Here is a 21231-nt window from a genome sequence, read left to right on the forward strand (position 1 = left end):
AATGTGAGTATCGTGTCGTTTCTGACCATATTATTTTATTTTAACTCAAAATTGCGTATTGATGGCTTATATGACCAATTCAGGTGGAAAAATAGTTTTTAGGAGTGGCACAAAGAATATTTTATATAATATCATTAAATGTGATTGAGATTATCAAACGTTGTTAATTTCAAATTGTTATCAAAAAATTCTATAACAAGTAAAAAAAAGTGTTTTAAAATAGACAATTGTTATTATTTTGTAAAAAAGAAAAAAGTGGATTTTCAAATTTTAAGAACAGAAATCTTCCATTTATTTAGCAGTATTTAATGTTTAAGTCCCTTACAGTAAATAAAAATTATATTAAAGCATTTTGTTGTGAATTAGAATCTTTTTCTCCCAATATGACGAGTTATCCGCCATTTCTTTCTTCTCGAACAATTCGAATTCACTTTATTGTTAAATATAAACATCTTCTCATTTCATCTTTCCTCTCATCCCTATTTTGACTAAATAAACCCATCCTGACGCATGCGCAAAAGCGCGAATCCATAAATGAACTGCATGCTGTGCATTATTACTCCAGAAGATGGTCTTAATATAATTAACAATAATATATATATATATATATGTAATGATATTTTAAACTCTTAATTTAATCCAAATTAATTTCCAAGATTTTATTTAATTTATCCATTCGTAACTTCATTCTAAAGTATTCTCTTATTTCGTGATCCAATTCCATTTTCGGTTTAATTAATTCCTCTGTAAAAATAATGCGCAATCAGTACTACGTATCGAGAAAGTGATAGCTTCGATTGCCCTTGAAAAGGTGTCAAAGGTCACCACGTGTATTGAATTGGATTCTGGCCAGAAATCCTATGTTATATAAGATTAGTGATCATTTGTTTCGCGCTTTTTTCTTACTTTTGTTTTTGCGCTGCGCTGCGGTATAATCATGCTTGCCACTCGGAAGAGAATAAAATGAAATTAAAAATACAACATCTCGTCTATGTCTTCAAACCTGCACTCTGTTTCAACCAAAAATATGTTACATATTATTTAGTCGACAGGATTCGAAATCATTACATATATATATATAACTGCGAATAGAATTTATCTTTAACTACCAACTGTGAAACTCTATGCTTAAAATCAAAGCTATTTCATTTCATGAAGCTATTAGATATGTAGCAAAACGAAAGGAGGAAATCTCTTATAATTCAGTCACCCGAAGATTTCAATGCACTGTCATTAGTACTGTCACTAAAGGTAGGTTTACACTCGGCCAGTAAGATAACGCATGCGCAGAAAGGGACTGCGTTTATGTTTATGTTTGTCACAATTTCATAAGAGAGATTCACGCATTCCATGCTTGGCTATAAATAGCCGTTTTGGCGTCCATGAATTGTTCTTTTTCACTCCGCATTGTATTAAAATGATGGATATTTACTTAAAGAAACATGGTAAAATAAAAAAAAAAAATCAACATACCTAAATTTGGAAAACTATAGAAACAAAACTGGCAAATAAAATGAAAACACACACGCACACACACAATTTTGCACCAAAAAGAGCAAACAGCAAAAAATGTCACAATTAATCTATGATAAGTTTTCAATTTTTTCAAGCCAAAAAACCTCTACATATTCTACAAACGCCTGCGCAGTAAGAAAAAAAAAAAAAAAAAAAAAACAACAATAAAGCAGCATGTTGTTGCCCCGTCGGGACAAGTAATTATCATGGACCGAACAGCATTTTTCAGCCTTTTTACGCATGCGCTGCCTACTGGCCATCTTATAACTTGCCGAGTGTAAATCCATCTTAATAATAAGAAGTTAATAATACAAGCCTCAAACTATAATGTGTTTTCTTAAAAAAAAAGACAATCAATTTAAAAACAGTGAAATATATTGTATCAAATATGATTAATTTAGATGCACTAGCTTTCAATACAGTCATCTTGTATTGCCACTAATTATAAGAAATTAATAATGCAAGCCTCAAGCTATTGTGGCGGATTGAGATGAGCGAGGATAGAACCTTGTGGTTTGCAGCCCAGTAACATGACCACAATACAAAAGCAATTGCTCGTGTAGCGTAGCTGTTAACAGGCTTATAAGCTTTCACCACACTGTAATGTATGTTTTCTTAAAAAATAATCAATTTAAAAACTGTGAAATATATTGTATCAAATATGATTAATTTAGATGCACTAGCTTTCAATACAGTCATCTTGTATTGCCACTAATTATAAGAAATTAATAATGCAAGCCTCAAGCTATTGTGGCGGATTGAGATGAGCGAGGATAGAACCTTGTGGTTTGCAGCCCAGTAACATGACCACAATACAAAAGCAATTGCTCGTGTAGCGTAGCTGTTAACAGGCTTATAAGCTTTCACCACACTGTAATGTATGTTTTCTTAAAAAATAATCAATTTAAAAACTGTGAAATATATTGTATGAAATACGATTCCTTTTTGAAAAACATACTGTATGTAAATTAGCGGGATTGGTATCCCCGAAACTTTCTCACCTACTATCTAACAAATGTATTCCCTTATCCTTGCAATAAAACGGTGGATCTCAGACATGGTTATGAACTGTACGAGTGTTCAGATCTTCATGTTCAGCGTTTTTTATTCTTTGTAGTATGAAAAAAAAAAAAAAAAAAAAAAAACAGATTATGCTTAATCCATTTTCACAAGAATTATTTAATATACCAAGTTCGTATGTGTAATGTCTTAGAATGGAAACTGCTATTGCAATTTGAACCTCTAATGCATAATACAAAAGCAAATGCCAGATAAAAACACATTTTTTAATCAATGCAAGTTTTAAATTTCAAATCTACTATATCCTAATAATGCACAGAAATAACAATAACGCAAGATTCATCGCAGGTAGATTAATTTATCCTTTGAGAAGTGGCAATTTTTTTAGTTATATTAACATCTCACTTTAAAGTAATACTATGGCTATTTCGGGACGCACCTCGTAATTTTGAACCGCGGTCAGATGACAAGGACGACACCTGAGCAGGCACTCTATCTCCAAACTTCCACAACACACCAACAAGGGGATATTTGGCCCTGATGGATTTAGTGTGCATCAGACCTTCTTACATAATGGTTCTTCGGTGAAGTCAGGTCTCGAACCTGACACATTGAGAATTGGCAGAGAAACCCTATAATATAAAACTCAAACAGCCAGAATCAGATGAATGTCTGAGTAGCCAGACAAGTTCAGAGAAACATGTATGGATTGTATAGCTGGAGAATACAAATGATTTGTTCAGATTTATAAGCGAGATAGGCGGTCACAAAAGAAAGAAATGTGGTTTAGTTTATATACTAGAAGAGAGTATGAAAGTAGATTATGGCAGGCAGATTCCTCTTAGATTATGGTTAATGTTCCTCTCAGAATCTGCACCAACTAATGATTCACTGAAGTAAAATGCTTCTTGCAATATGTATTATTGTAAGAAGCATTTAACAAACAGAAACTGTATCATAATAACCATTGAATTGTTAAATAATAGATTTAAATAATGAAGTTAAATAATACAGTTAAGCAGCAATGTATTACATTTCATTTTTATTCATTATATTATAACAAAATATTACAAATCCATAATATCTGTCAACTAGATACAAACATAATAACAATTAACAACACTGCTGCATAAAATCACATACATAAAGGCACAGATATGTTCTATTTTACTAAATACATTGTACATTTTGGCAGTTATTTGAGTATTCAAACATCTTGCTTATTTTTCAAGATTAGGGCAACTAATTTAAATATTTTTTTATAGATCAAATAGTTCAAAATATGCAAAAAAAATCTTATAACAGGAATTGGCTATTTTTATTAAAAATTTAGAAGTTAATTCATATGAATGAAAGAGTTAATGGAAATTAATAATAATTACAAATAGATACCTACAGAAATAAATAATCTCCACAATGTGAAAAAAAAAACATTAATTTTTCTATAATAAATGAGAAAATTAAAAACTGTCCTAATATTAAAATTTAAACCTGTAAACAAATCTAACCAAAACACTATCAGACATTAAAATCTTTTGAAATCACAGCTGAATATGAATAATGTTTTTAAAACAATAAGGGTAAAAAAAAACAACTTCAAAATAAGTTAGTGTTTTCAAACTTAATGAGCAAAATGAGAGTAAACAACTATACAGAACAAATTATTTGTACACACTAAGCTCTATTAGAACTAGATAAACAAAAATATTGAACAATGCAAACAAAACAAAACAATGCTAAAAAATTAATTAAAGTTTTCAAATTATTTAGTTTACATTTCACTTAGTCAATGTACACATTCATTGTTATGCTACAGTCTTCAATTTCAACCAAAAATATTTGTTCAATGAAATATGAGTGTCCAATATGTCAAAACACCTTTTTCTTAATCTTCTTTTCCTTTTCAAAAAGATCATCAGCAAAAACTTTTTTCTTAAAATAAGTATAAAATTGTAAAAAAAATACATGAAATATTGTATATAATATTATATCAAGTCTTCTTCTTCATTAACCTTATGCTGAAAGGTTTCAGTGATTTGATGCTTATAATTTAAAGAACAAGATAGCTGCTTCATTATTAAATTATTTCAAATTTACAGATTTGAGTATCATAAATTAAATCAAATTTACAGATTTGATTGATAGAAAACTGCCTAATTCACATGCAAAGTCTAAACAAATCGCTATATAAATAACTAAAAATATTTGAAACAAAAATAATATATGTATTAAACTCAAAATATTTTTATAAAGTATTTAAAAATAACTTTAATAAATCACTAATTTTGCACTTTGACTTAAAATGGAAATAGATAATCCATAAAACATGATAAAATCTTTTAAAATACGATATCATGAACAAATACTCGCAGCTTCAGCATATCCAATTCATATTAATTTAGTTTGTGTAAGAATTAATTAAAAAATCATGTACTAAATTTAAATTGATTAATTTCTAAATAAATTCATTGTCATACAATGTGTTGCTCATAAAGAGGTGCATTATGAAATACTCTATTTAAATGAAACCTTTGCAAATCAATGGTAACATATGTTTTGTCAATCAACAGTTCCATCATAGCTCTTCCAATTGCAGGGGCCATTTGTATTCCATGCCCACTGAAACCAGTGGCAAAGAAAATATTTGGATAGGCTGGATGAGGACCAAATAAAACATTTTGATCAAATGTGTTGTAATCATAGTAGCCAGCCCAAGCACTTGAAACCTTGATTTAAAGGAGAAAAATGTTATTAAATGACATATCAGAACATAATTTACACACAATATTAGCATTTTACATGTCAGTGAAATAACTTTGTGTCAGATAGAAATGATTTTTTGGAAATATATATATTTTTTAAATACAATTCAGGTACATAATTATGTGGTGATTGAATTGCCAAGGATTGAACCCGCGACGTTAAGTTCTGTAGCCGCGTAACATAACCACTAGTCAAAAGTGATTACCGTAGTTCAGCTTATGAAGCTACCACCACAATACTCCCCCACCAGTGAGTCGGCGGAGAGACGAACAATATTATCGCGCCAAGCGTTTTGATGAGCATGTATGAGTTGTGGTGATGTTGACTGTTGCATCAAGTGAATTTGACGACTTTTTGGTTGCTGCGTCAAGTGTGTCTGACGACTTTTTGGTTGCCTTTTTGTTGCGGGTAGATGTCGCCACGACAGCTGCCCGAAGGAGGCGTGGTCAAGTCACCAATGTGGAGATTGCATACTTGAGGATCAAATCCGCAACTTTAGGGTCCGTAGCCGCGTAACATAACCACTAGACAAAATTGATCACCCTAGTCCAGAGGCTGTTATCTGGCTTATGAAGCTACCGTTTTCAGTGAGAATCCAGTATCCAAGAGAGATTTTTACAATACTGTAAGAATATATTTACTGTTAAAAGATACAAAACACATACATTTAATAGAGAATGTTTAAGCTAAAAGTATTAAAAAAAATATGGCTTTTTATTACAAAAATTATCCATTAGAACTTATACAAAAAAATTTACACAGAGCATTTCATCAAGTTTTAATATCAATAAATTTCGATGCGTGAACCAGTTATTTGAATGGTTATCTAGTTTGATCCAAGTGTTTGTAGCATATTAGATGGACGGCTTAAGTGATATATTTCTTCAAATCATTCGCAGTTCTTCAACATATCTGCTACGTATAACAGTTTGTTTATGCAATGAATAATGATTTAATGAATTCCCAAGCAAAAAAAGAAAAAATAATAATAAATGGAGTCGAATCAGGAGACCTTTGTGGCTAAGCAATTAGATCACCTCTTGTAATTCAACTTACAGAAATGCCATTGTCAAAAACATGGTAACATTTCAGTGGCAATTTGATGTAGTACCATCGTATTTTAACAGGAAATCTGTGGAATTTGTAGAACAGCAAAGTTTTTCATCATATCAATATACCCAATAGCATACCAAATGTAACCCGTAAAACTGCATTTGGAAATGGGCAGTTCTGCAATACTAAGTATAACTTTTGGATATTTCTAGTTATTAATTAACCATATCTTTTGATCCAAACATTTGGTAGACAGCAAATAAAAAAAAATAAAGGAAAGATCCTTTGGTTCATAACAACATAATATGACAATAGTTTAAATTTGATTTATCTATTTTTTTTTTATTCACTCCAAATTTGAATAGCTGCAATAACATATACACATAAATGCATTTTCATTAGCATTTGAGTATAAATATAGTAATTAAAGCAATGCAAAGTATTATTGTAAAATATACATAAATTTTTTCCCAGTCTTTTATTAAAATTAGAGCATAAAAATTACACAGAAATAAAACTGATATCACTAATATCCTATTTTTTTAATTGCAAACGTGGAGTAAAAACGATTTTGTAAAATAATATATTCCGAAGTTATTAAGAAAAAATGTTAATATTTTCATTACTTTTTAATTTAAAATCTAATTCATAGTTTGAAAACTCTTCTATAAAGAGCATATAACACCCAAGAAATCATTAAATAAATTTAGTAGCTTTAGATCAACGATGTAAAACGTTTTGGGTGACTTTCCCGCTATGCAGTTTATCAATAATACTGTTTTAGTAGTACAGTATATACAGTGAATTTAATATAACAAGACAGATAATGGTAACATTGTTTATTCCATAAGAAAATACGAAGCACAAGGGACAACGCAGCCGAATTTATAAGAAAAGAGTACTTGCATAAATCAACAACAGACTCGGAAACTTCCGATGAAATAACAGCAATTACAGAATCAATAACGCACGGCGAAAACATGGGAGATCGCTGTACGCTCAGTACTCCAAAGGGAGAATCGATTTTATTGACTCGCTTCAGCCTCTTGTGTTTATATAAGATCTACAACGCAGTATGGAATTTTCAAAAAGAATCTCTGGCTCCTAATGCATAGGACTAAAATTTTTGTTTCATATATATAGGCAAGATCGGGAGTAATTAACCAATATGCATTCAACATCCATTTAAAATACCCATAACTCTTTTCTTACAAATGGAAGTAACATTATTAGAGATTTAAAATAGTATGGCTCCTAGAAACATTTCTTTACGCTTTCTCAACAGCGTTGATGAACGTATCAGGAAATGTATTTTAATTTGATAATAAATGCATGCTGACAAATTTGGCAAATAATTTTCAACAAAAAAAAATGGCGAAAAAAATTAGCTTTATTAAGGACGTTTTTCAACAAAAAATTTTGATAGAGGCATGTCATATTATAGGACATATTTATAGTTTTTCAAATGCTTCCATTTCAGAAATTTCCATATTTCATAAAGCACAGAATTCTGTTATCAGATTAATAACATATAACAAAAGTAGTCAACTTTGGATAAATATTCAAATAAAAAAAAGTTTGAAATAAAAAACAAATGAGTAAGAAACAAATATGCTAATTCAATTTTCTTTTCCTTATTTTAATCTATTTGCTTATAATGAACTGCTTTAATAACGATTTTCATCACAATTACGTATTATCCTTACATCAGACTTTTATTGAAGTAGGAGCAGATTTCATCAGAACATATATTTAAAAGAAAATCAACACAATAAAAAAATGAAGTAATTTACTCTTTTTTTTTTAAATATTGCATTGTTAATTTAAATGGCAATTAAAAAAGGTTCCGTTTAACCCTTCTGAAGTCTAAAAATTTAATTTTTTCACTTTTCTTGCAAGACTGAACTTTAACGAAAAATGTAAGTACATTAAATAAATAAGAAATTTGTAAAACATTACAAAAATGATTATGCACAAATGTAAACACTCACTTTGATACAATCAAAGATTGGGATGCGTTTGGATAAATGTGGCCAGACGGAAGACTCAAAAAAGTTGTAGTCCACTTCTAAATTGCTCACATCAGGTTCTTCATTCTAAATAATAAAAGAAAAATATTGATATTATGAACAGAGTAAAATAAATCATTAATAACCAGAAGTAACTGAATAAAATAATAAAAAAAATACTTCATGTGAGTTAAATACTTTTTTTTTCTCATAAATTTGCATCACTTGTTTTGAAAAATCGTCTGCCATAATTGATTACATTATGATTTGATAAGTCAAGTTTATTTTGTATACAAGAATATTACAAAAAAAAAACCCTTCTTTTCCTTATAATAATTTCACAATTGTTTTATCAAACTGGTAACAATTTTTTTCAAATCTAGGAGAAAGTATTGGTATTTCATGTACATTAAAATTTGCTTTCTGAGATCCTATTGTAAAACAGAAATTTGAAATTTGACATTCATTCAGCTTTTGTTTCTTTCTAGCAATGAAATATCTTAAACCATAAATTATCATTAAAAATAATATTTTATATTCAGAAGTATTTCAAAAAAATATTTTGTTTGGAAACTATTTCATTAAATAAATTTGAATGTTATATTAAAAGCAAATAAAAGTTTAGAACTATGTTTTGATTATGAGTATTCATCTTAACTTATGTAAGAATTCAGAAAGTTTTCATTTGCCATATCTTTTACTTCATCAAAGTAAGTTCAACAAAACTAATCTTTTAATAAACCAACAACTAAAAGGCTAAAATTTTGATTTTCTTTTAATGGCTTTCAGTAAGTTTGACAAAATCATATATATACGAAATAATTCGTGTATAATGTTTATTAAATAGAAGATTAAAATAAGTTCCATGCTTATAAATGAGAACTCTTGTGATCATGTTCATTAATAAGAGATTTCTGGGAAAAAAATTTATGGTGTGATAAAATATAAAATTTTATTTTAAAAATTAAATATTTTCTTGCTATTTTTAGTTTTAAAATGTTAATAATCACACTGTACGTTCATTTTTTCAGCAATTGCACAATTTGTTCCATTCTAATAATTTAATATGTAACTTGTTTTATGGTCTAAATATGCTGCACTTTTTGATAAAATAAAATTATATTGGCTATTAAAGACATTGCTATGACATTTAAGAACACTGCCTTGCAATACATTATGCAATGATTAACTGCCTTTGGCAACAAACTGGCTTTGTGGGAACACTGTTTGTGCTTGCTTTCAATAAAATCCCTGTTTTCATGATTCCACCAAGAAAATATTTTTAAATCAAAATTGTGTTAGACATCAAAGTTGTATTATTTTACTAGCCTTATGTCTGTTCAGTTCATTGTGTATATGAACCACCTTAATATAGTAACATGAATCATAGCACTATTAAAAATATAACTGCCTAAGTAATCTATCTTTCAAATTTTACTTTCTTATACCTCATATAAACCACACTGATATTAAATGGAATCTTTCTTATATAACTTTCAATATTGGATGAGAGTTACACAATTAAATATTTAATGAAACAATGAAATTGGTTTGAATCTCCATTCAACAATGAAATCTAATATGAAAAATAATACAAAAAATATTGTTGGGAAATCGTCAAAATTGAAGAAAAATTTATCTAATTAAATAAACATCATTAAAAATTCAACTTTTTTTGGTGAAAAAGCAATTTTGTACTATAATATTTTTGGGAGTTACCTGAAAAATCAACAAAATCTTACTTAGTTATAAATAAATTAAAATGAAATATCAGAAAATCGCTTTGAGGGGCAAAATTCCACCTTGAAAAATATTCTTAAAAGTAGGTTCTACCTCAAACAATCTGTCTCGCCGAATGCCAAAACACATATACAGATTCTCTGTTATTATTAGTAGAGATATTGTGCTAGGATTCAATTGATATAAATTCTACTACACTGTCCCAGTTTATGACAGACTAGCAGTCAGTGAAATTCGCACTATCATAGTGAAGCGATATTGGGATGCACTAGGATAGAACCTGGGACCTTGTGGTTAGCAGTCCAGTAACTAAACAATTATACCAAAACGATCGTTCGGGTAGAAGAGTTGTTAACTGGCTTATGTGCTATTCACCACAGTACTCTCCCTCCAGTGAGTTGAAGGGGAGACGAACGATATGGATGTTGAGTGGTGATATATTTAGTAGCTGTTGTCTTAATGGGCCTGTACCCTAGTTGAGTAGCGAGAGTGTGTGGTTACCGATGCTGCTGCGCCAAGTGAGTCTCGCAACTTTGATTGCTACGCCAAGTAAGTCTGGCGACTTTGATTGCTGTGCCAAGTGAATCTGGTGACTTTGATTGTGGGTAAATGGCGCCACAACAGCTGTACGAAGGTTGAAAGTTCATTATCCGAGGTCACCAATGAACTGTATAGAATGAACTAGGATAGAACCTGGGACCTTGTGGTTAGCAGTCCAGTAACTAAACAATTATACCAAAACAATCTTTCGGGTAGAAGAGTTGTTAACTGGCTTATATGCTATTCACCACAATAGCAAGTTCATAAAGTTCTAATTTAGAGAGACAGTTACTTTTATACTTTCATAATATTTAGGCAATGTAATAAATTTAAAAGTCCTCCATCTTCAAATGAAAAGAATATGATTCTAAATTAGTCACCATTAAATTAAAAAAATACTTACAGGAGCAGGTGATCTGCCACAAATATATTTTCCACCTAAACCTTCTCTCCTAACATAAGTACCAGTTGGATCAATAAGTAGAGGCATATTGATACCAGGACCTGAATCACAATTGAAGACATACACATATCTTTTCCTAAAAGAATCAAGAAAAAAAACATATATTCTCAACTTCTTTCAAGCTGATTGAGAAATATCTCGCCATGACTTAATTTACCATCTCATTTGTTTGGTACAAAATAATAAAATCAAGATTATAAAATTATACTTAAAAATGAATATCAATCAAAAATAGAAAATTATATTAATATTGTGAACAGTGTTCATTTATGTTTTCCTGATTGCGGTTCATAAACCTTGAGATTAAAAGGTTATGGCCACTTTTCAGGAAATAATATAAATTTAATATTCTACTGTGGAATGGAATACCAAATACAGATTTGGCAACCTCTCTTCCCATAGGAAGGCCCAACAGTAGATTCATATTAATTATTGAAATGAACATTTAACAGTAATTCAGTATTCTATTACCTTGGTTCTACAGGTAAAGGAACACTCAAAAGTCCATCTCCCTGTCCAATGTTTAAAAGTTTAGCAACATCAGCAGAGTAGGCACCTGCAGCGATTACTAGAAAACCAAATTCAACGCAGTGGATTTCACCTACTTCATCTTTGACCTGAAATAATAGACATATTTTATAATGTATAAACTTTTTGAATCAATTGAAATATATAAATTTATTATTTAAATAAAAACTTTTAATGACTTTTTCGAAAAAAAAATTAGAACAATCATAATAAACTGATTGCAGTAAAAAAGAGTTTAAAAATTAGATTAAAAAAAAATAAATAGAAATCCACAGGAGCAATCTATGAAAAAAAATCCTTTAATGTCCAGGCTTAAAAATTCTTATGCTAATATGCAAGGTAAATAAGGCACATCAATGCTTTTAAATATTCCCTTTCTCACTACTTAAGTTCAAAGATAAAAGTCTAAGATGATTCTTACAATTTCCTTGTATCTATATATCTAATAACCATGTCTTTAATTGTTTAACTTCTAGCTGTACAAATAATGTCACAAATCTCAATAAAACAAAAATTTTCTGTAGCTTTATTATCCAAATAAAAGGAACGACATTTTTTGGTGTATAAATTCAATGATCACAATTTTGATAAAACCATGATCACATTTTTTTAGTTAATGATCCTACATTCACAATATACTTTACTAAGATGAAGTCACTAAAAACAATGCATTTATTATATGAATACTTCTATTGCTATAATATTACCTGATTTTTGTCGTTTTCAAGGGAATAGAGAAATAATGGTGGAAAAATGGAGGTAAACATAATTCTTAAGAAATCATTCACATGAATTGCCTCTTAAGAGACTAATGTACTAATAAAAAGTAATGGGAGTGTAAAAGTGAGATAACACATACTCTACATATTTAAAAAATAATAAAGGTTCTTACAATATATTTCATAAATGGAATATCTTTTTTTATTTACTTTTACATCTGCAATGGAAGGTATAACCTTTGTCAATTTTAAAATGTTTGTATTTAGCATTTTGTTAAAGTTATACCTATTTTGCATTATTACACGAGAGTAAGTACATTAGTTTAACCATTGCTATCAAATAATTAATTCAGCTCATTTTAACATCTCCCAGAATAAAATAATTTATAAAGAGTAAACAAATGAAAATAATATAAAATATTTATAGCTCTTCTTCCATTAAATCAATACAGTAATAAATGCCATGAAATAGATCATGGATCAGTCAAAAGAGAAATTTTGATTGATGAATATTTCTTTGCAACTTCTCTTAACCCAGAAAAAAAAAAAATCACAATATCAAGTGTACAAGAGATCAATCCATTTTTATTTAATCAAAATTTAAAAAAAATTAAGGTAGAAATAATGGAATAATAGATAAAAATAGAAAAGTATATTTGCAAATATACTAAAGAACAAAAAAATACATAAATTATTTAAAATAACATGTATTCATAGGTAATAAACTAATTAATATATTAAGTTTCTATTTTCCAGTTAATACTTACATATAAATAATTTGCTTGATATGAAGGTTTCGCATCTTCACCTCTTTCTAGCGAATGATTTTCAAACTCAAAGCCTATCACTTCTCCATTTACATATTGAGCTCCAAGTGAACAAGCTTTCTTTTTAAAAGCGGATAGAAGACCCCAGGGATCAAACCACCCTTCATTCTCAAAACCTAATATAAAGAAATACATACTTGCAATTTCAGTTTAGATTATTTGGCTTAAAAAAATGTTTTTATGATAATTAGACATAGTAATATAATTAAAAATAAATACTAAAATTAAATTTCAACATATAGTTCTTAAATTAGAAGATATATATATATATATATATATATATATATATATATATATATATATATATATATATATATATATATATTAATACTCTGCTTTCAAAAAACAAATAATGTTAGCATTATTATTAAGGTTGTGACGTCCTAAATTAAGTTTTGCACTATAAAAAGTTCAACCAGTACTATAAGTATAGGTTTCAGAAATGCTAAATTTCTGATAAATAAATTTCCAAATTCATAAAATGTTATTTCGTTCTCCATCATATAAGCGTATATAATTTTTCCATATGGAATTATGCATTTAATATTTGAATACAGATATGATTAACTGTTAGTAATCAGGAATTTACTTTATAATAAAAAAAATCAATAAGAGCAAATAAAAAGTATCATATTTGGATGAAAAAAACCTTATTATATGTTCATAATTATAAATATTTCATATTATAATTACAAATGTATAGCAAATTTGTATGTAAAATAATAAGTCCCATTGGTAAGGATATGGCCATCACACATTTGTTGTTTTTTAAAGACATGAATTTTAGAGTTTTGCAAAGTCAATTCAATGTTGACATTTTATATTATAATGAACAAAAAAGGCATACAGAAATAAAATATCAAAAGATAACTTAAGACAAGTATTACAATTACATGAGGTTTATTTTTAAATCAAATTCCATCAGTAATTCAATTCTTAGCAATTATTTGCTGCAATCAGGATTACATCAATTACTTGCATAATAATAATAATAAAACTTTATAAGAATCATATTCCTTCATTTATAGATAACATTTTTAAATGAGTATTTTGGATTAAATGAATCTTTAATACTTGAAGACCATGAAATGTTTCATTTTAAAATACTTTAAATTTGATTGAAACATAAGACATGATTTTTAAATCTCATTTATTTTAATCAGTTTAATAATCAGAAAAAGCAATTTTTTTCATTCTTTGCACAATTTTATTAAAATGTTACTTTAATAACTTAAAATTTAGTTTTCAGAAAAGAATACTTTAACCAACAATCAGCACACAACTCTTTTGTATGTGTTTGATAGAAAATGATATAAATTAGATTAAACAAATTTATCAGGGAAAGTATTTTAAAATTCATTACCATATAAAAATCAGTTCATAAATCAGAAAAATAAATGCTTTCTTTCATCATTTGTATTATTTTGATAAAATATTACTTTAACAACTTAAAATTTATTTTTCTGAAATTAGTATTTTAGCCAACAAACAACTCTTTTGTATGTGTTTGATACAAAGTGGCATAAATTAGAATCAACTAATTTATTAGGAAAATGATTCAAAATCCATTACCATATGACCCCATAGCAATGCCCTCAACATTCAGCCATGGAAACTTTTGTTTTAAATGATTTGGCTTAAGAAGTTCCACCTTTGCTCCTATTTCCCTAAATAAACAATATATAAATCATTAATATTAAAATTTATTAAACAGCTTTTTACTAAATTGCAGTGTTATTTATCATATTTATAGAGTAGCAAATGTATACATATAATAATAATGGGATATGGACACAATATAGTGCTAAAGTGAATGAATTAAATTATCACACATAGAATATTTCATGAATTAAAACAGAAATTTTTCTTTAATTTAATGAATTTTTTTGAACAGAAATAAACACATTAAAAAAATGAAATTTTAAAAACTTAAAATATAATATACATTTTCAATATAAATAATTTATTCCATTTCATTTGCTACAAATTAATGCACAGGTTTACTAGTTACAGTTTAAAAGTTACACATTATAACACTACTTACAGCATAAATCAACTCAAATTTGAAACAACAATTGTCATAAATAGGAACTCCATTCGATTTAGTTATGCCACTTTGCAATTTTCATTTCTAAAACTTATATGCATGCCTTCAAACATCCTACTCATTTTCTGACATTACATAAAATTTTTCAATTATCTATTTCCGATTAATTAACCAATTGATTTTTGGTTCCTCAAGAACCAAAAGTTGAAGAACCAAACTTTGACTTTCATTCTTTGAGGTTCATTCAGTGCAGGTTACAACAACTGCCTATTTATTACAAATGTCACAATCACACAGTTAATGCATATTTCTCCAAATTTTTATTTAAATTCAAAGAATATATTATAGTTATTCTGAATGTTTGTATAAATTGTATAGTTTTAATTTTAATTTTTAAATGTTGCATTCATCAATCTAATCTAATAACAATCATTTAATGTCTCATATGCTGTAGGAATCATTAACTGGCAAATTAGAAAAAAACTAAAACTTCAATTTTAATTCACTTTTCAAACCAAATACATTATCTTATCAAATTTTCTACTATGCCATTTTCTAGGCTGTTCAATATCACTGTTGGAAGATTGTTCACTCATTTAAAAAAAAAAAGCATTATAAAATAAACAGACGATGAATGGAAATAATATGTTTTCCAAGTGTTTTTTTCCGATTTTGCTTCTGTTACATATAGTTCTGCTTATAGTTATATACAACTCATAATAATACAATCAAGAAAGCTTTAAAAAATCATTTTTAAACCAAGTTACCTAATGTTATTCATATGGAAATGATTAAATTAAGAAATACTGGATTGCAGTCAAAATTCATATATTTCTTGCTAATAACTTTGCCTTCTGTAATTATTTTAGAGCAAGAAGTAAATGAATTAATTATCTCATTTTCAGCTTTTATTCAATTTGAGTGTGTTTAGAGGAGTATAAAAGCTCTTATTATGAAGAATTGCAGTCATTAATGATTGCAGTTTAAAGGTATAGATACCATTTCACAACTTTTATTATCACTATCTCCTTATAATAAAATATATAACTATCTAATATCATTATTTACTTATAATCAATTTCCCTAATATAACATTTAAAATGACAAGGTGATTTTTTATTAGCATATTATGAATATTAATATTTCTTGAATTAAAAGTTATTTAATAAATTAAAATATGCATATAATTTTAATATTTTTTTAAATTCTTTCTCAAATTTATAGAATAATAAGGTGCAAACATTAATAATGTTTGTTTATAGCATTCAGGTACATTCATGAACAAATTGAAGAACAATATTCTATCTAATTTGATTATAAAATCAAATTGTGTATTATATATTAATTTATAAAATAAATAAAATATTGAAGATTATAAATGAAAATTTAGATATCAAGAAAAAAAAAAGGCAATTATTTATTCAAAGTATCCGTAGAACTTTAAATCACAGTCAAATTTACAGAAACTTGCTCAATAATTAATATGCATGGATAGAAAGAAATCTTATCAAATTTAACAATACTATGCAAACAGAAGTTTTTAATTTATTCTTTTCCCATACCTTTGGAGCTTATGGTTTTGCAACATTTGTTCAACTCCATCTTCAGTAGCTAAAAAAAGATATCCTTGAGGTTGAAATTGAATATCTGGTGGGTCATCATCTAAAAAATAAAGTTAAAATATAAAATTTAGCTTGTGGCCAATAAGAAATAAAGATTCAAAATCTGCATTATTGATATCTTCCAATTACTAACAGAATTTTGTATTTTATTTTTATGATGAAAATTAATATATACTTTCTTCCCTCCTTCTTAGTTATATCATAATCAAAAATACTATCATTTACAGATTTTAGGAGGAACATGTGCAATTTTCTAATAAAACTTTGCTAAATTTCATGTTTTATAACAATTGACTTTCAAGCATTCCCACTCATTAGATTTAAGATTAATATTTTTTTTTTATCAATAAACATTAAATTCAACTCATATTTATTTGAAGAGATCTCAATATTTCTATACAGGTTTTTTTACAATACATGAATATTTTACCAATTTCAAGATAGCAATTTAATTCAAACAAATAAAGCTCTAAATTTCATAGTCAGAATACAGGGGAAAAAAAGTTCACCTGAAAAGAAAAACAGAAACAGAAATAACCAGAGAGAGAATAATTTAAAAAAAATTTAAATATTACTCAAAATAAACAATATGTCACATTTGACTATTAATTTAAGACTTTCAGTTCAATGTACCTAAAACACTAAGATGTTGCTTCACATTTCTTAAGAATTCAGCACTGTATAAAGATAGTTTTATGTTTTCTTCTAAGGAGAATTGTTGACGAATGCCACCAACAGATAAGGCTGATGATGACCTAGTATACTGAAATGAACAAAAATATATTAAAATTAACCAAAACTGCTAAAAAAATGCAAAATGATAGTAATGAATAAACAAGGCAAGTTTTCAACATTATTTTTAAAACTCAATTTTTTCAATAATAGATTCACAATTCTGATACAAGACAACAGGATAGTTTCTAAAAGTTTCAAGCTGTTATAGTTATCACAATTGAAAAATGAGGAAATACAAATTTAATCAAATAGAAAATGATAAATACTTTTAAAATTTATTCATGTTTAGAGAGAATAATTTATTTTTCCGCTTCAAAAAGAAATGTATAAAAAATTTTCAGCAATAAATAAATAAAAACAATAACAGATTTTTAGACAAAAGGATTATTTATCAAAAGAAATTGAGAAATAGTACTCTTAAAAATCAGTTTTTAACCTGTATATGACATATTTTTAATCAGTTTGATTGTCACATAAAATGTTATCAGTTCCAAATAAAGTCAAGAATAAAGATTAAGTTAAGGAAAATGTTTGTCTATTATTATGGTTTTTCTTTGTGATTCTGTTCTGTTCTATTTTCTGTGTGATTCTCTTCTTCTTTTTTTTTTTTTAAATAATGTCTTTAAAATATTACTAAAAGTTACAAATGAGAAAAATATGAGAAAAACTTAATATGTGTTAGATTAAAGATAATTCTTTTTTTCATGGAAAAACAAAGATACTAGGTATAAAGAAAGTAATAAAACTTATGTCTTTATTATTTTTTAATCCTTAGAAGTTTCTGTCCATTTACCCTAAAGAATAATCCTTCATTGCTTATTGGGTGCTCTTAAGAAAGCATGCTATAAAAAGTCTCTAACTAAAAAAGTTTTAAAAAGTTATTTTATCTGTAAGAAAAATATTTTAAGGTGAAAATCTAAAAACTATTATGTTTTATGAAAGCCAAATTATATTTTTACAAGCAAGTGTTAATATAGAAATTTTAGTAATCCATAGTAGTGCAAAAAAAATACAAATTAATAAATACAATATTATATATTGTTTTCTTTAATTATTGAGGATAAAAGTTTCATAACAATTATGAAGGAAATTATTCTTTTTTATAATGATATTTAAAAAATTTAATTCAGTACACAATTAGGTAGAAGAATTTATCGATTTAGGAATGCAATAACAATTTTTTAAATGTTATTATATATACATTTATCTTCTGACATAATTAAATTAATTTTTCAAAAATTATATTAATTAAACAATTTTTTAAATAAATTATCTTTTAATTAAAATAATATAGTTTGTATTAAAACTACCACTCTTAAATCAATCAACAGACCACTTATTTTATAATATTTAAGAACTGTCAATTCAGCAAATGCAGAACAAAAATTATTTCCCTCTCTCGGAACTGAAAAAATATCAATATGCAGTTCAGGAAATTATAAATATTAATGACATGGGTGAAAACTAAAGATAATATAACCTAAATTATTAATACAGCATTTAACAATTTATTGATAATGTGGTGAAAAGCTTATAAGCCAGATAACAACTACGAAACACAAGCAATTGATTTTGTCTTGTGGTCTTGTTACAATAAATATAAGAATACATTTAAAATTATATCATTATCCAAAAAGTAATCCTATTTCTAGTTATAGTTATACCTTTTACTAGTTATAGAGAGTCATAAATAGCATTAATATCTAAAATGCATTATATGAGGGCTAGATAAAGCCAAATCTTAAAGCCCTTTTTCTCTTCCAAACTTCTAAAATTAAATATTTTTTAATCAATTTTAATTTAATCTTTATTTAATAAATACGAAGATTTAAGTAGCAAATTTTGACAAATTGACATAGTGAAATACTTAACTGAAGGTCATTTTCAAAAATGCTGCTTTCAGTAGGATCATATGAAAATAGCATTTATAACATAAAAATTATTAAAAAATAGTAAAAAAAGTAAAATTTTTTTAAACATTCTAAATAATATTTAATAATAAGTTCAGATATTTTCAAAATAAAATTATAAATTATTATTATTTACAAATTAAAAAACACATTTCTTTTAGATTTATTAACACAAATTCGCAAAAGGTAATTAATTTTCTAGAATTATTAGAAAAATTCTCCTGAATTATTAAAAAAATACTTGATATTAATTTGAATAAGGACATATACAGTTAAAAGAAATTACAAAATCAAATAAGTTTTAAATTATGGCAAAAAAAAAAAAAAAAATCTCTGGAATGTCTAAAGTTTTGGGCCCTTGGCAATTGCGTACATAATAATACAACTCTGTATCATGTAGAAATATTTTATTGCAGGATTTAGTTTAGCCTTATTGTAACAGGAAACAAATCTTCACATCTGTCTTCAGAAAATGAAAGCTGCTATGTGTAAGTATATATTATGAAATTAATATACGTAGTATGAAACTTCTTGACTTTAGGAACTCCTAATAATTTATAGGATGTGTTATTTAGAATAGTATTATATAAAATACAATGATTGGTAATTGAGACTAGAATTTATAATAAGAAAAAGGGTTCCAATTCTTTAATAAATATTATTTTTAAATCAATTAATAAAATACATTTCATATAAAATTCTGCAAAATTTCCTCTTTTGCTTCAAAAAAAAATAATAATAATAATAGTAAATTTCTTGGCAGGAAATATGCATTCATCATTTTATCAAAATTCAATTATTTAAATTTTAAATTAGAGCAGAAAAGAATTAAAAAGTTACCTTTGGGTCTCTTTCAATAACTGTAACTTCAAAACTGTCAGGCGCTCGGTTTTTCAAAGCATAGGCAATAGAAGAACCCATGATTCCGCCTCCGATGATAACATATTCAGAGTATTTAGGTACTTTAGGTTCTGGTGGATAAAACTTTCCCTTTTTATATCTACTGAATTCATCTTTTAGTAAATTAATAGTTCTTTTGTTACTTCCCATTATTTTTGCTTGTTCTTCTTTGAATTTTTTAATCTTTTCCAGATCTTCTGAGCTTACGCCGTAAGTTCGGAAAAAGAATCTATTGTTAAAATATCGAGTTCTTTGAAGAAAATTCATGCTGAATTTATTCATTTTGATTGTTTTCTAAGAATTCACTCTTGTTGTTTTTTTAGTACCCAGAATGGGAATTAGAATGAAATTTAAAAAATAAAAACATTAAACACTGATATTAGAAAGAAACAAGTTTAGCAGCACAGAATAAGAAGATATGTATCGAATGAAGTGGGAAAACATGAAATACGAGATAACTTTTCAATGTATATATATATATTCTCTTTATCACAGATTCCTCAAAAAATATCTTTGATTCGGATAAAAATACTAGATTAAATTTCGTCACATAGTGCTTTACACTTTCCAATCACCCGGTTGTCTGCTCCGTGGTCGCATGCCAATTTATAAACAAACAGATAAAATTGAAAAGTTGAGATGTATTTGAGAGCTGCTCATTTCATTAAATGATTGCACACAAAAAGAAATCAAGTATTATGCACGTCTACAAATGATATATCTAACAGAAAATTATTACTCAATCTCTAATTTATTACATAATTAAGAAATGTTTTTATAATATATTTTTAAATGAGGTTCCTTCAGCCATCCCAATTACAAGACGAAACTATCGAATTT

General features: G+C 27.0%; 1 protein-coding gene across 1 annotated transcript; it reads right to left on the reverse strand.

Moving 5' to 3' along the window:
* Window positions 1-4472: 4472 nt before the first annotated feature.
* LOC129972447 (FAD-dependent oxidoreductase domain-containing protein 1-like) lies at window positions 4473-21097 on the reverse strand. Its single transcript, XM_056086589.1, has 9 exons — window positions 20332-21097; window positions 17480-17609; window positions 16787-16886; window positions 14750-14844; window positions 13118-13293; window positions 11575-11720; window positions 11044-11179; window positions 8343-8447; window positions 4473-5261 (listed from the first exon to the last, which is right to left on the reverse strand). Exons 1-9 carry the CDS (start codon window positions 20671-20673, stop codon window positions 5007-5009), a joined length of 1485 nt encoding a protein of 494 aa, XP_055942564.1. The 5' UTR covers window positions 20674-21097; the 3' UTR covers window positions 4473-5006.
* Window positions 21098-21231: the final 134 nt, after the last annotated feature.

Source organism: Argiope bruennichi, chromosome 6 (assembly GCF_947563725.1).
Source record: "Argiope bruennichi chromosome 6, qqArgBrue1.1, whole genome shotgun sequence".
Taxonomy (NCBI): Eukaryota; Metazoa; Arthropoda; class Arachnida; order Araneae; family Araneidae; genus Argiope; species Argiope bruennichi.